The following is a 15,045-nucleotide window of genomic DNA, read 5'->3' as shown; positions in this document are numbered from 1 at the left end:
CAACTGGGGGGGGGTGTCTCTGGGACCCCCGGAGGACAGAGACACGAACTGCTTCTCTAGAGCTTGCAGAGGGCAGAGGGAGTGGTCCTGGAAGCCGGCCCGGCTGCCAGGTGGTCGTCCCCCGTCACTCGTGGATTCCGTGTGTGCAAGCTCGCCTACTCCCTGAAATTGGTTTGTGACCCTCAGATCAGTGCTCGGGCAGCTTTTATGGTGGATCAGGGCCGCGGGCAGGCTGTCAGAATCCTGCTGCCGCCTGACGTGCACCTCCCAGCTGAGGGCAGAGGTAGCGCTTGCCTTCCCTGCAGACACACGGCCTCTTCGCAGCCTGTTTCCTGTCGAGGTGGGTTTCTCTTTGCATTGTTGTGCCCTTTGCTGGTGACGTGGCTGTGGAAACGGCCCCAAGCATGGTGCCAGCGCGCTGTCCAGTGTGCCCAGGCAGCACGGCCCGACGGAGAAGGCGTGCGGATGCGCTGCGAGCCCGGCCTGCGCTCTGGCGCTGTTGGCTGCGAGTTCAGTGTGAAGGAAGCAACGGCGCCTGTGCAGTGACAGAACCGCGCGTGAAACAAGGCTAAGTGCTCATCGGCCGATGAAAGGCCTGTGGCCAGACCCTGTATTTCCCCCGAAAGCAGCGGTTTCCCGCTGGCTAAGTCCATCTTCCTGGGGGTGTACAGCGCGCGTGCACCGCGTTGGACTTGGCTGGCGCCGGGAGGCGGTGAGTGGGCCCCGGATCCTGGAATGAGCCCTGGGCTTGTTTCGGCTGAAGGATTGACGAGGTGGCCTCAGAGCCAAGCTTCGTAGGGCTTGGAGGTAAAGAAGCGAAGCCCGGATGGACTGGCACCGGGAGACTGTGGGTGGATGCTGTCGACGGAGGGTGGGCCTGGGTGGGGGGCCGCAGGCGGAGGGCCCGGACGGCTGCGGGGCAGACGGGGAGGCAGCGCCCGCGGCACAGCACGCCCGGCCCCGCCGGCAGCCCGCGGGTGCGGAGGCGATGCCAGGGCCCCCCGCGTGCGGCCGTGGGCGCCTTCCCGGAGGTTCCACGCACCCTCAGGCGAGATCGGGAACCGAGCAAGTCGTGGTGTAGACGCGGCTGCGTAGAGGCCCCTGCAGGCATCGGAGGAGGGGCGGGGTCTCGCTGCACAGACACGGGTGCTGTTCCGGCGTACAAGCCCCGCCCCCTTTGCCGGGGCGAGTGGGACAGGGACCCAGAGTCAGCCAGGGGTGCGGGTTAGGTTGGGGGGGCGGGGAGGGAGTGAGGGCCGGTGTTGAGGTGCTCCGCCTTCCGCAGAGCGGAGGGAGCTCTCGCTTGCAGTTCCCTTGTTCTCCGCCGGCGCCCACGGCCCCTCCGTTCCCGGTTCCCCTGTCCTGCGACTGTTGCTGGCCTGGCCCGAGGCTGGCGGCAGGCACCCTGTGGCTCGGTACAGAGGGAGCCGCTCCCGTCGGTTCTCCTGCGAGGGGTGGGGCTGAGCAGCTTCCTCTGATGCTCTGAGAGGTTCCTGCGCAAGGCCGGCCTTCCTGGCGTCCCCCTTGCCCTGCACCGCGTTCCCTGCCAAACTCTCCTCCGGGCTGGAGATGGAGGAGCCGCCGGTGGGACACGTCCACGCTGCTGGCCTTCTCCTTCGGGGATGTCTGGGGCCGCGGCCAGCGGCCGCCTGGGACCAGCCCGAACGGAGCTGTGCTCCAAGGGTAAAATTCACGTTTCGTCCATTTCGTCTTTGTGTTTTTTCAAACGTGAGTATTAGAAAATTTTAAATTGTACGTGTGGCTCCCCGTCAACTTCTGCGGGACAGTGTTTCATTGCTCCCTTTGAATTTCTAGGAATAATTTGAAAACGCTGTTCCATGGTACTACTTCTAAAGACCAAATTCTTAGGTCCACTTGTCTTTGTAATTCCGCGGAAGTGGCCGGTGTGCCTGAACGTAGCTCTTGTAAACCAAAGGAGTACTGTCGTGAAGACGAAAAAGCTCTCTGCGGAGAAAAAATTCCCCGAAGAAGTTTGCTCTTTTCTTGTGGAAATTCTTGTGTAATTCGGTGTCACAGGCAACATTCATTTGCACTGGGGGGACCGTACCCGAAACAAATGTTAGCGTTAGCTCACGTTTTGGACCAAGTCCAGTCGGATTTTTAAATGCGTGATGATTTTTCACAGGAGCACTTGACTCTATACCGCCTTGAGCCATGATGCGGTTTCCTTGTCCCTGAACCTGGGTGAACAGCTGTGTGTGAGGCAGCCTTAGTGAGTACGACTGAAGAGGGCTTATTTCTAACTTCAGAACCACTGCCGAGTGCCTTCTCTCTGCTCGCTGTTAGCTTTTAGCAGCACAAGCGAAACACAAAAGAAGTGAAAGACGTGGCGCTCACGTCCTCAAGAAGCGCATCGTCTGGTTTAGAAGCTTGTAGCGGACATTCTGACATCCTGCTGGGGAGAGATTAGTACCTGACATGTAGCAGCTAAAGCACTGCAGTCTGACAACTGTTTATCACCACGTGCAGATTCAGGGTCACTCTGAGTCAGCACCGCTTTCGCGTGTGTTCTCTCTCGGGGGTTGTGCGTGGCCAGCAGCGGGACCGTCGCCCTGTGTGAGACGCAGGGGCTGTGGCTCAAGGTGCGGCCGAGGGGAGGTTACAGCAAGGGCGTCGGAGGGCTTCTGAGCTGCTGGAAACAGCCAGCGTCCTTCGGGGGCTCTGTCTGTCTGTGAGTCCAGTCTTCCCGTTGTAGATGTTGGAGCATCTTCAGGAGAAGGGTCCTTGTGGGGAGCGTTTACAGGATAGATGGCCCTGGGTTTGGGTCCTGGAAGAACCCGGAGGCTTTGGCTCGGAGAGTTAGGCACACGGGGTGTTTTAGGGGGCGCAGTCGGGGTGGTGGAAGGGACCCAGGAGCTGGAAAAGAAACTGATCCGTGGAAGAAAGAGTGCCTTACGTTTGCTCGAAAGCTAATGATTTCATAGATTTCACTTCCCAACTGTTGCACTGATTTGTTCTAGAGCTTATCGTTCCCGAGGGGCTCTGCAGTGAGTTTGCTTTGGAAGGCTTAATCGCCTGCAGCTTCCAGAGACTTGGCCCTGTTTGAGGAGGCGGGTGGGAGGCGACTGACTGTCTCGGATAAAATGATGATTTGCCAGATGTCATTGTGGCCGAAGTTATTCTCTTGGCTTCGTGTTGTATAAATGCAGTGCAGTCGTCCGTGAGCTTAGCCACTCAGACGGGACAGTGAGTGCTTTTGGATGGGCGTGTAGAAAGTAGGATGCACCACATCTGTCTGAGCGGTACGGTTTCTCAGGGGGGCTTTCGCACGCTCGCAGCGAGCAGCCTTATCCACCTTCCTGGCGGGCAGAGTGAGTTTCACCATCACCATTTATTTCCAGTTGAGGAGACGGAGGCTCAGAGTCACATGGCCCCTGAGTGAGGGGGCCGGAGCCGGACACAGCCCTGGGCCCCCCAGACCGCAGTCCTTCCCCTCATGTGACACCCACCGACCGTGCTGGCCCTCGGGCTGCTGGGTCGCCTGGTCCCCAGCCTCGTCATGAGGAACTGAGTCGCGAGGAGCACGTCTGCTGATCAGAGCTCACACCCTTTCCCAGCTCTCTCTGCGTGTAACTGACTTCTGCCGACTCCCAAGCAGCCCCCTCCGTCCCTGGGGCTGCGACAGCTCTCAGAGCGCTTGGGGACTCTGGTGCATTTAATTAGCCAGTGATAAACTTAACACGAGAAGCTTTGCATATTAGTTAGCTCTGTTACGGTGGCATTGCTGTTGCGGTTCTGTTAAACCAGACCGAAGAAGAACAGGCGAGAAGCACCTTCTGTCACTAACTTTACTCTTAACCTAACCTCTAGTCGGGTTCCTTGAATTACTCTCATTACCTTTATTCTGCTGTGTACGTCGACTATTCCATTGACTGGACTTGTAGCTGGCCAAGATTGGGAGGGCTGCCAGTAAGAAAGCTGTTGCAATAGTCCTGGTGGACCCGGGGCTCGGACGAGGTGTAGCCGGGGGGGTGATGCGGCTGCCCTGTCTCCGTGGTTGTGGGGGGGGGCGTCAGGAGGGGGCCAGGAGCGCCACGTGCGCCACGTAAGGCTCCCTCCCTCCCTAGCTTCCATATCACCAGTGGGGGGGGGAGAGCGGGCCTGGGTACTCTGGGTACTTCTAGGAAGACCCTCTCTCCCCCTCCCACCCCACAGGACACGGACGGCCCCGTCACACCATCGCACGCCTGCTTCGAGACTGTTCCCACACTCACTCCACCTCCCTCTGTGTCGTCAGCATCCTGAACGGGGCCTGGCGCATCAGCGTCTGAAAGAGTGAATGAGTGGAGCCCTCGTCGTTAGAGAGCATGTTTCCAAGGCAAGGTCACCAGTTACTCTGCAAAACCAATGAGATTATCTTGATGAATTGTAGAAGAGCGTCAATGGCTGTTTTTTCCCATCTCAGTTGGCGGTTCATTTCATTACAGCACGGTTTAATTGATAGCTCCTAGTAATTACAAAATTATCCCAATGGCTCTAATAGTTAGAATAATAATAGTTGTTGGTGTGATACCATTAACAGTAATTTGATTGAATTCTTTGTTCCACTGTGAGATAAATAGCTGTATCCCCATGTTAAAAAAAATTATAAATGCTTCAAAGCATTCTAAAAATGTTATAAATGTAAGAGAGAGTGGGCGGGGGGAAAGTCCTTTTCACAACAGAGTTATTCTCCAGGGAGATCAGAGACCAGTCCAGCGTGGGACACAGGCGTGTACTTTACCTGAATAGCACGAGGCCTGTGAGGGGCTCCAGAACGATGGGAGGGCTTACTAAGCAAGGGGGTCTGTGTGCTCAGCCAAGGGGGCTGGAGCTTCGGCTGTGGCCTGGGGGTGTGAGCTGCCGTGTCTCAATAGGGACAGCACCTTAGGACGTGCCTTTGCCCGTACAGCTCTGCGTTGTACCCTGAGCAGTCCAGCATCTGCTTCAAAGCATCAACGGAAAAGTTTAATGATGTTCTAGCTATACGTTCATCGGAAGAGAGACAGAGACAGACGGGGAGCCCCTTCCTAGGTATTTCTCAAAACTTACTTCTCGTGAGTTACACAGTTTGGGTGAGAATTAAGGCAGTTTTGAAAGGAGAGATGGAACCCCTGAAAACTGGCCATCCCGCAGAGCTGCTTGAGGTCGAATAAGTCGAGTGAGGCGCTGTGCTGGACAGGACTTGACTCTTCCACCTGACTCTGTCACCGTGTGCCCCGGTCACATGCTTTGCAGAGGGTGATTCCTGGGCCGACGCCCCGGCCCTGGAGCTCAGCCCCGAACCTCTTCCCCGACCCGGCCCGCTGACACTTTGCTCAGGTCCACACGCTAGTGGCAGCCTGGCCCGGAGTCAGAGTTAGACTTTAAAAGTTGTGTAATCTGTTGTCACCAGTGTGTTTCTAACTTCTGGAAGTCTTAAAAGTAATCCTTGTTGGCATTAATTTCTGAGAAACAGGGGTGGGGGGGCCGGGCCAGGCTGTAAAAGTCATAGGGAGGGAGGATTGTAGATCGAGGTCTGATACTGGGCCTAAAAAAGTGACGGAAGCTTGTCTCTGAATTGCCGGTTATCAGGCTGACTCCAGGAAGAGTGAATCACTTCACTGCGATGGCAAAACAAGCAGTGCTCCTTCTCGCAGGTGGAGAGTGTCACCCCAGAGAGCCTCTGACCTGGCCCTAGCGAGCCTGGCTGCCGTCTCCCTTGCTGTTAAGGTTGAGGTACAAAGCAGTTAGAGCCCCAGTTTCACTGCGAGCTCCTCAGAGCCACCTACCTGTTCACTTAACAAGCTTGGGGACCTCCTGGGGTCTCACCTTTCCTTTCCTTGTGTGCAGCTTAAAAATCCTCTCGTTGGGGCTTCCCTGGTGGCGCCGTGGTTGAGAGTCCGCCTGCCGATGCAGGGGACGCAGGTTCGTGCCCCGGTCCGGGAAGATCCCACATGCCGCGGAGCAGCTGGGCCCGTCAGCCATGGCCGCTGAGTCTGCGCGTCCGGAGCCTGTACTCCGCAGCGGGAGAGGCCACAGCAGTGAGAGGCCCGCGTACCGCAAAAAAGAAAAAAAGAAATCGTCTCGCTGTTAATACACGTTGTGCTGCTGCTGAGTCTCCAAATAAAGGGAAATGGGGAGCTTTGTTTTCAGTTAGGTGTTTTAAAGGAGTCTACAGCTGCAGCTCTCTACCTTTGCTGGCTTATGTAAGTATGAATGATAGCAATCACACGGAGGGAAAAGCTGTGTGACTAGTACAGCAGTTTCATAGCGCACACGCTTTGCTTTTCCTTCCAGCCATCTGAGATTGTTTTGACTCTGACAGTTTCCTTACAATAAAGCCCTCAGAATTGTTATAGAACAGAGAAGTGAAGTGATCATTACTGGTTTGGCAGCAGGAGTTTAAAAACGTGAAGTCGTTTTCCCCATGGTTTGTAAGTAAGGCATAGCTGTTGTTGGAAAATGGAGAATTGTAACAGGAAAAGCATTCTGAGTCTCGCTGCACACAGCCATTCTGAAGTTTCTTTTTGGTTCCTTTTTCTGCATTTGGTTTTCTGAACTCACGCTAGTTATCAGAGTGCCTCCACCATTTTGTGTTGTATCCGGTTCTTTTTATTCGGCTTTGTAACAGAAGAATTTTTCTGTGTTTCACAGATTTCATGAAGGTGTGACACATGCATTCATTCTTTCAGTGGCTGAGAGCCTTTTCCATGCTGGGTGCTGCGTGCTCTGTCCTCAGAGTCCGGGGATACGGGAGTGGGAATAATCTGGATCGTGATCGGGACTGCACAGGGCTGTGAACTTTCAAGTAACTTTGATCTGAATCTGAAAGCTCAGTTCTCTCTCAGCTGCTTCCTCATTTTAAATCAAAGCAGTCATATCGGTTGATTTTATTGTCTATTCCATCTAACTTGGTATGGATCAAAGTCCCTCCCTTTAGGAGTCCGAGCCTCAGCTGGGTAGGTCGGGAGAGGAGGGCGGAGCAGTGCCCGGGAGGGGTGCCCCTGCGTGGGGACTGTTCTCGGGGCAGGGTTCATTGCCGGCGAGGTGCCCCACGAGAGACTTGGTCACCGCAGTGCACAGACTGGGACTGAGTGGGTGAGAATCTGGACGTGTCGGGGCCGGGGTCAGAGCTGGAGGAGAGAGACTCGGACATGACTGTCGAGCCGGGGACATTCAGCCTCCTCCTGGATGGAGGAGGGGACATCCGCCCCTGAGGACCGAGGACCGAGGCCGGCTGGGGGGAGGCATGGCCCCCCTGTCACTGGCAAGGGTGCCCCGAGTCCCGGCTTGCCCGGCCCATGGCGGTTGGCGCCTTGGCCCGTCTGCTGCAGAAATCAGTGCCGCTCACTCCCTGTGACCGGCGAGCCAGCGGGTTGTCACTGCCCACGTGGCTGGCTGCGCACTGCCGGGCCTCCCGAGTGCGAGCTCGTCTGGTGGGCTTCCGCAGGTCCGGTGGGCGCCGCCCACTGACTGCTGTCCTGAGGGTGGGCCGAGGCTCAAGCAGCCACGTCCTGGCAGACGTGGTCTTCGTCCCGCATCTGTCTGCAAGCCCGTTCCCCGAAAGCATGCTGCCTCCCCCTGCCTGAGTCCATAGCTCTAGCCCAGCAGGAGGCCTTCTTTTTTCAAATTTGATACTTTTATTAAATTTAATTAACTTATTTCATTGAAGTGTCGGTGATTTACAATGTTGTGTTAGTCTCAGGTGTACAGCAAAGTGATTCACTTATACATACGTATATGTATTCATTTTCAGATTCTTTTCCCTTATAGGTCATTGGAAAATATTGACTGTAGTTCCCCCTGCTGTTCAGTAGGTCCTCGTTGTTTATTTTACATGTAGTAATGTGTGTCTGTTAATCCCAAACTCTAAGTTTATCCCTCCCCCTTGCCCCTTTGGTAACCATAAGTTTGTCCTCTATGTCTGTGAGTCTGTTTCTGTTTCGTAGACAAGTTTGTTTGTGTCATATTTTAGATTCCACATATAAGTGATATCATATAATATTTGTCTTTGTCTGATTTACTTCACTTTGTATGATAATCTCTAGGTCCATCCATGTCACTGCAAATGGCATTATTTCATTCTTTTTTATGGCTGAGTATTATTCCATTGTATATATATATACCACATCTTCTTTATCCATTCATCTGTTGATGGACACTTAGGGTGCTTCCATGTCCTGGCTATTGTAAACAGTGCTGCAATGAACATTGGGGCGCATGTATCTTTTCGAATACGGTTTTCTCCGGATATATAAGCCCAGGATTGGGATTGCTGGATCATACGGTAGCTCTATTTTTAGTTTTTTAAGGAGCCTCCATACTGTTCTCCGTTGTGACTGCACCAGTGTACATTCCCACCAGCAGTGCAAGAGGGTTCCCTTTTCTCTACCCCCTCTCCAGCATTTCTTGTTTGTAGGTTTTCTGATGATGCCCGTTGTGACCGGTGCGAAGTGGTACCTCATGGTGGTTTTGATTTGCATTTCTCTGATGATTAGTGATGCTGAGCGTCCTTTCATGTGTTTGTTGGAGGCGTGTTTTTAACTTCATACTGAGCGAGAATATACAGACAGGAAATGTACGTATTCTGCTGCCTGCATGCTCACAGCAGCAGTGCCCAGATCAAGAAAGAGTTTACGAGCATCCTGTAACTTCCTTGGTGTCTCCTGCTGGGGACCGCGCTTCGAGAGCCACTGGGAGGAGGGCTTGCTCTCAGTCATTCCTGGGTGTGGGAAAGGCATTAGGGAGGGAGGGGATGAGCCCGTCAGAGGGTCTGCTGCCACGGCTGTGGGTCCTAAACCCTGCCCGCCACCCCTCCTCTCTGTTTATGCTTCCCTTCTTTTCATCAAGGTAGTGTGAAGAGGCAGAGGGAGAGTCATTAGATAAGACTGATGAGACTGGACTTTTGGGGGCACTGTGTTAAGGCCTTCATTTTTTCTCTCTGCAAACCCACGTCTCAGCTGTGGTTTTTGAGTTGATTTTTCTTTACACACAGTGATCACTGTTTTTTGTCACCTGAAGGGTGACACTTTAATTCTCCCAACTCTGAGTCAGGGATGGGGATGGAGTCGTCCTTAGCCACCACGTCTTGGGGGCTGGAGGTGGCCCCGGAGCGCCACGCTGGAAGGACTGGAGAGAGGTCCTGGCTTGGACCAGGATCTTGAGTGCCAGGAACCTGCCTCGTGTGGTCTAAGTGGCGCTTCTGCTCTTCTCTGGGACCACTGGGTCCAGTCCTGGGCTGTGAGGTTGGAAGCGCGGCAGGTGCAGCTCACAGACCTGAACCAGGAGCCTGCCTTCTGCGCACCTGGCCCGTGGGTTCACGCTGCCACGCTGCTCCATCCTCCCTTCCAGCCTGTGACACAGCTCGCCCGTCGGGGCGGTGTCCGTGAGGGCGGCAGCTGCTCCAGCCAGCGTGCAGAGCTGCGGGTGGGCTGCCGGAGCCAGCGGGTGACCGGGGACCCTTCTCCCAGCGTGTGAGCCTAGCTGAGCCGTGTGGGGAGATGGAGAGCTTGACCGTGAGGAGGGGCCGCGATGAATGGTCGCGTGCTTGTTACCCTCTGTGGAAGAGCAGGGGATCCAGCGTGGTAACGAGCGATGGAGCCCGTAGGAGAGGATTCCGTTTTGGGAAAGAGAAGAAGGAGGTCACGGGAGGCGGGGTTACCTTTCTCTCATCTACTCCACGCACTGCTCTCGTGTCTCAGGAGAGTGGATATGACAGTATCATTATTACTTGTTTTTCCATTTACTGAAGACATTTTAAAGCTCCCGTTTAAACGTAAAGAAGTTTAGAGCCATATTGTGGCATCCCCTTTGAGTACAGCGGTAGTGGTTTTGATGTACATCTCTACTTTATTACATACAATCAGATTTTGGACTGTGGAATTAGGGTTCTTAAGGGGGAAACATTAAATGGAAACGTTAAATGGTAAAATAGCACGAGTCACGTTGACTGGAGTGAACGCGAGATGTTAAAGCTTCTAAAGGAACTTTTGCTGCGCTAAGTAAGAGGAGAGGGAGAGTTTGAGTGCAAGCGGCGCCCTCTGGTCAGAATACACTGTCAAGAGGCAGGCAGCTTTCTGTGGCTGGATTCATGCCCTAGTTTTAATGTGTAAATACTCAGTGGTGCTAACCCAATTAAAAGGTCATGTGTGAGACCTGCACAGAGGGAACTGGTCTTGAGACCCAGTTTTTATCCTCAAAGAATGTATGATCTGGGTAGCATCTTAAGATGCACACACTTCTCTACTGCCAAGCAGTTATGTGTTAAGTGTTAAAAGTGTGTTTTTGGAAGATCAGGGCAGAATTCAAGCCTGGGACGTCTTCACGGGGAAGCTGGGATGCTCGCTGGGGAAGTGGTCCTCCAGCAGGTGCTTCCCAGGCCAGGAGGGAACTAGTTAGAATCGCATTCTCAGATTCCACCCCGGATCTGCTGAATTGGAAACCGGGGGTGGGGTTGGCCCATCACTGGGCATTTAGGAGCCTGTGAAGTTTGAGCACCACCTACGAGGGAAATGGAGGCTCAAGCTGCGCTGGCTGAAGTTAGGGAGAAACACCGATGAAGAAAGGAAAAGCACCGGTCACTGAAACACAGCTTAAGTCTCGATACAAAGACTACGGGGCACCATCCTGATTCCTTCTGTTGCTCATCCTGGCATGTTAGTTGAAGGCTGAGTTTGGGTCAGAGTTTCCCATGCCAGTCAGCTCAGTTTCTGTTTAAGGGGATTCTTTCCCAATGCAGTTCCATCCTTATTTCATCCAAATGTCCTTTGTAACCACGTTGTCATTTTCTTATAATTCTTGTCGTTTAAAAGTGTTCGCATCGGGGCTTCTCTGGTGGCGCAGTGGTTGAGAGTCCGTCTGCCAATGCAGGGGACACGGGTTCGTGCCCCGGTCCGGGAGGATCCCACGTGCCGCGGAGCGGCTGGGCCCGTGAGCCATGGTCGCTGAGCCTGCACGTCTGGAGCCTGTGCTCCGCAACGGGAGAGGCCACGGCAGTGAGAGGCCCGCGTACCGCAAAAAAAAATAAAAGTGTTCGCATTGTCTGGATAGGGGATACAATTGCATTTTTATAACAGTGTTTGAAGCCTTGGGAAGATGTAAAATGTTAGAATGATTGAACGGCTTTGCAGCTAACTGCTAGGAAGGTGTATGTCCAGAATACATATTTAGAAAGGGTTTATGTCCTTTCATCAGGGCCTGGATAAATAAGTTTTAGAGACTGAAGTTTTAAAAGTGAATTTGTTTTTTTACACATAGAAAGTGGGATGTGTTCCCCCAGTGTTTCCTCTACATATTTTATAGAATCTAGCTACTTGGGCGTTTTTAAAGGCCCTGCCCCCATCCGCATGGAACGGTGCTTTCATTTATGCCGTGATTTTAGACAAGGCAAGCCAGGCCCTGGTGAGTTGGAGGCATCCGCCTGGGACCTTGCTTGGGCCTCCTGTCAGGTGGGCGTGATGGTGCAGGGAGTTCCTTCTGGCCTTTGCTTGCTGGGCTGCCTAGGCCGAGGTGGACAGGATAGAGCTGCTGAGGTGCTCTCTGTTCCTCTTGTAAAAAAGCGAGAGTGGTTTTCCAGACAGTTCAGAGGAAGAAAAGAGGAACCCGTGAGCTCACCGTGGCCGCTGAAGTTAAGCCTTGAGCTCCAAATGTGTTCCCTCCCTGGAGAAATGGATTCACTTTCTCCTAACCTGGTCCTGTCTGTCATTTGAGCCTGTGCCGCAGAGGAGCTGGTCACCATCGTAGGTGTGTTGCAGTCTTTCTCTCTCAGAGGAGGGTGTAGTTAAGATCTTCTGTGGGTTTGTTACAGAGGAACTTTAGGGTCACATGTACAGTAAAGTCTTCAGGTAACTGAGACTTCTGCCACAAGGCCGTTAGACCTCGTCACGCTTGCAGAGTGAAATATATGTGGCTGCCATGTGTCGATGCACTTAAAAGCCCTCTGAAGCCTGTCGATGAAAAATTAATCAATAGTCGATCTACGAAAGAAATAGAAAATTTTATTCGAGCCAACCTGAGGATTATAACCCGGGAGACGGTCTCTCAGAAAGCTGTGAGGACCGCCCGCCCGTTAGAGGTCACGGCACAGTTAGATACATTTGTGAGACAAAGGGTTACACGTCGGATGACGTATAGACAGTTTACACAACCCAGATCTGCACGGAGGGTTAGTAGAGCGCCATCCAGACCCCGCACAGGATTAAGAAGGAATGTAGTCTCCTAAGGAGGTGTGGTCAGTGCAGACACACGGCGCTTGCTGGCGGGGAGCAAGGAGGCCCACACGGGCAGAGGGACATTTTATGTTTAAATTTTTCTTGTCTTGCCATGAAGTGTGGATTTTATTTCCTCAAACTAAAGACCCAGCTGAGGGCTCATCAGATTTTAGGGCTCTGTTAATATTTTCTTCAGCCAGATTCCAGGATGACAAGAGGAAAACAAGTTGGGACAGACCCTTGTAGTTTTTTGTATCAAGACTTGACCTGTGTTTTAAGGACCAGTGCTTTTTATTTCTTCTAAAAGAGAAAATTATTTTTTCCATGAATTCACAATACTATGGAAAAATCATATTGATATGTATGACATATCGATATGTCATATAAAATGTGTAAAATATAAATGTGTATCATAAAATAGCATATATATCACAACATATAACAAAAATGTAAAATATGTATTATAAAAATCATATGGAAATATGTAATATATCATAAATGCATAAAATATAAGTATCATATAAAATATATCTCTTAAAATATAACAAAAATAAAATATGTATCATATAAAATATTGAAGTATGTGATATATCAGTATATATCAATATATCACAGATATATCATATTGATATATGATACCATAGTATTATTCTCATTTTACAGATGAAGTATATTCATGTCAGAAGTCAAAACTGAACTGCTTTTGTTCTTGGGTTCTGCTAGTTCAGGGCTCTCTCAGCTTGAATATGCTTAGGAATTAAGAATCCAGTGCAAGAGTTGTGAGGGTTTATGGCTTCTCAGCTTATTATTGCTTTTCTTGCATAAATAAATTAAATTCTATACTGGTATTAAAGCCAGGATGCGTCCCTGCCCACCCGCCCCCATGTCACCCCCTGTGCATTAAGCCCTACGTCCGTCTGCTGAGGGTAACCATCTCTCTCCCTTGCTCTGGGGCGTTTTGCAAGGTTGCGGAGTAGGACCTGTCAGCTGACACTTGGTCACAGGAGAGCCATTCACAGGGTGGTGGCCAGTGTCAGAACAACCTTGCAGCTGAAGGCGAGTCACTGCATTTCTCTCACAGCCCTGTGAGCCCTGTGAGCCATATTCAGAGGTCTTGTGATGAATTAATTGGCTACGACGTCATCCCCAGCAGGGCCACAGATGGAGTGAGTCAGTCCGAGCTGCTCAGCCGGTTGAGTGTTTTTGTCTTTTGTAACCGGAGCACAAACCCAGGAACAGAAGTAGGAAGTGGGACTTGGACTTGTCAGATTGTAATGGCTTTGCTGAGAGCATGTTTTACAGTGTGAGGGACGCGTCTGACTTCCCAAATCATCGGAGGGCTTAATTTACCTAACAAGCGAATGTTCCTGTTTTGTTTTTGTTTTTTTGTAACTTCTGGAAGAGGAAATTAGTAGGCTGCAGCCGGGGAGCTCGTGTCACCTCCCGCATCTGTACGGGGAGCGCAGGGATCATTTAGCACAGCTGGTCACTGAGGAAATCCTCCAACAACGGGACCTTCCAGGTCCACGCGGAGAGTCAGGACCACCCAGAAGAGGGCTGGCCTGCCGAGGAGATGTGTGGCTGCTCAGCCAGGACCACAGCCCGGCCAGGGGGCCGGCGGGACGCGGCCGGGGGTGTGAGCGATGGGCAGACTCACAGGACACTTGCGCGCTCGAGGATTTGGAAGTGCGCCGGGGTGGGAAGGGTCACCGATCCCCCGGAACTCGACAACAGGTTTGAAACTTCAGTTCTATCTCAGAATCTCACAGAAATGTTTCTGTAATTCACTGGGCACCAGGGAGATTAAAGCGTGTTGATGGGAAACTTGAGTTTGCAGACAGGCACGGGGTGGCTGGTAGGTGTGCAGACACGTCCTCCCTTTACGGAAAAAGTGGAGGATGGGCACTTCCTAGTGGCTGTTTGGATTCTGCTGCCCTGTGCTTCCTCCTGACCCTTCCTTTGCCCCTGCTGGAGCCACCTGCAAGCAGTGGTGCCGCCTGTCCTGTGTGGAAGCTTGAGCAGTGGTCCCACAGGGGCTGTCGGAGAAAGAAGGTGCGGCCCCGAAGGATCAGCACGCTGACAGATGGGGCGTGGGGCCAGGGGCCTCACTTCTCAGTCTGGACGGTGTGTGGAGGGCTGGGCGTCTCCAGCTGGAGGTGGGTGGTGACGGAGAGCTCGGGCTTCCTCTTCTGGAAAATCCTTTCCACCGGCAGGAAGGAAGGCGCTGGGATGAACCGGGGCTCCTAATGCAGCCCATCAAAGGAATAGCATTGTTCTGGCTGTATTCTTTGTTTTTCCTGATGTGCAAATAGTGGTTTATTCCAAACTCCTGCTAATTCTGTGGTACATATCTCTCAATTACTTCACCGTAAATTTAATAATACCTTTTTGGGGAAGAAAAACACGTTATTTTTTATCTTTGGTAATCAGTAATTACATACTTCTTTTTTTGCCCATATAACTTATTTATTTATTTTGGTTTTCATTCTGTACTTTTGTTGATGTTTTTTATTATTTTTTATACAGCAGGTTCTTATTAGTTATCCATTTTAATACATATTAGTGTATACATGTCAATCCCAATCTCCCAGGTCATCCCACCACCACCCCCCAGCCGCTCTCCCCCCTTGATGTCCATACGTTTGTTCTGTACATCTGTGTCTCTATTTCTGCCCTGCAAACCCGTTCATCTGTACCATTTTTCTAGGTTCCACATATGTGAGTTAATATACGATATTTGTTTTTCTCCTTCTGACTTACTTCACTCTGTGTGACAGTCTCTAGGTCCATCCACGTCACTACAAATGACCCAATTTCATTCCTTTTTTATGGCTGAGTAATATTCCATTGTATA

General features: G+C 51.8%; 1 protein-coding gene across 8 annotated transcripts in view; it reads left to right on the top strand.

The window, feature by feature from the left end:
- The window catches only part of FNIP2 (folliculin interacting protein 2), a 125,534-nt gene that overhangs the window by 22,578 nt on the left and 87,911 nt on the right, over positions 1-15,045 (top strand). For 2 of the 8 annotated variants that reach the window (XM_032632045.1, XM_032632041.1), the window contains exon 1: positions 13,473-13,925. The exons of 5 other annotated variants lie outside the window; for them this stretch is intronic. In XM_032632045.1, coding sequence (XP_032487936.1) covers positions 13,765-13,925 — 161 coding nt within the window. In that variant the 5' untranslated portion in view covers positions 13,473-13,764. Of the gene's footprint in view, positions 1-13,472; positions 13,926-15,045 lie in introns of those variants that run through there. One more of the 8 variants, XM_032632044.1, reaches the window with a different exon arrangement.

Source organism: Phocoena sinus, chromosome 5 (genome assembly GCF_008692025.1).
Source record: "Phocoena sinus isolate mPhoSin1 chromosome 5, mPhoSin1.pri, whole genome shotgun sequence".
NCBI classification, from domain to species: Eukaryota; Metazoa; Chordata; class Mammalia; order Artiodactyla; family Phocoenidae; genus Phocoena; species Phocoena sinus.
Note: the sequence above shows the minus strand (reverse complement) of the source record. Positions and strands in the feature narration are given on the sequence as shown.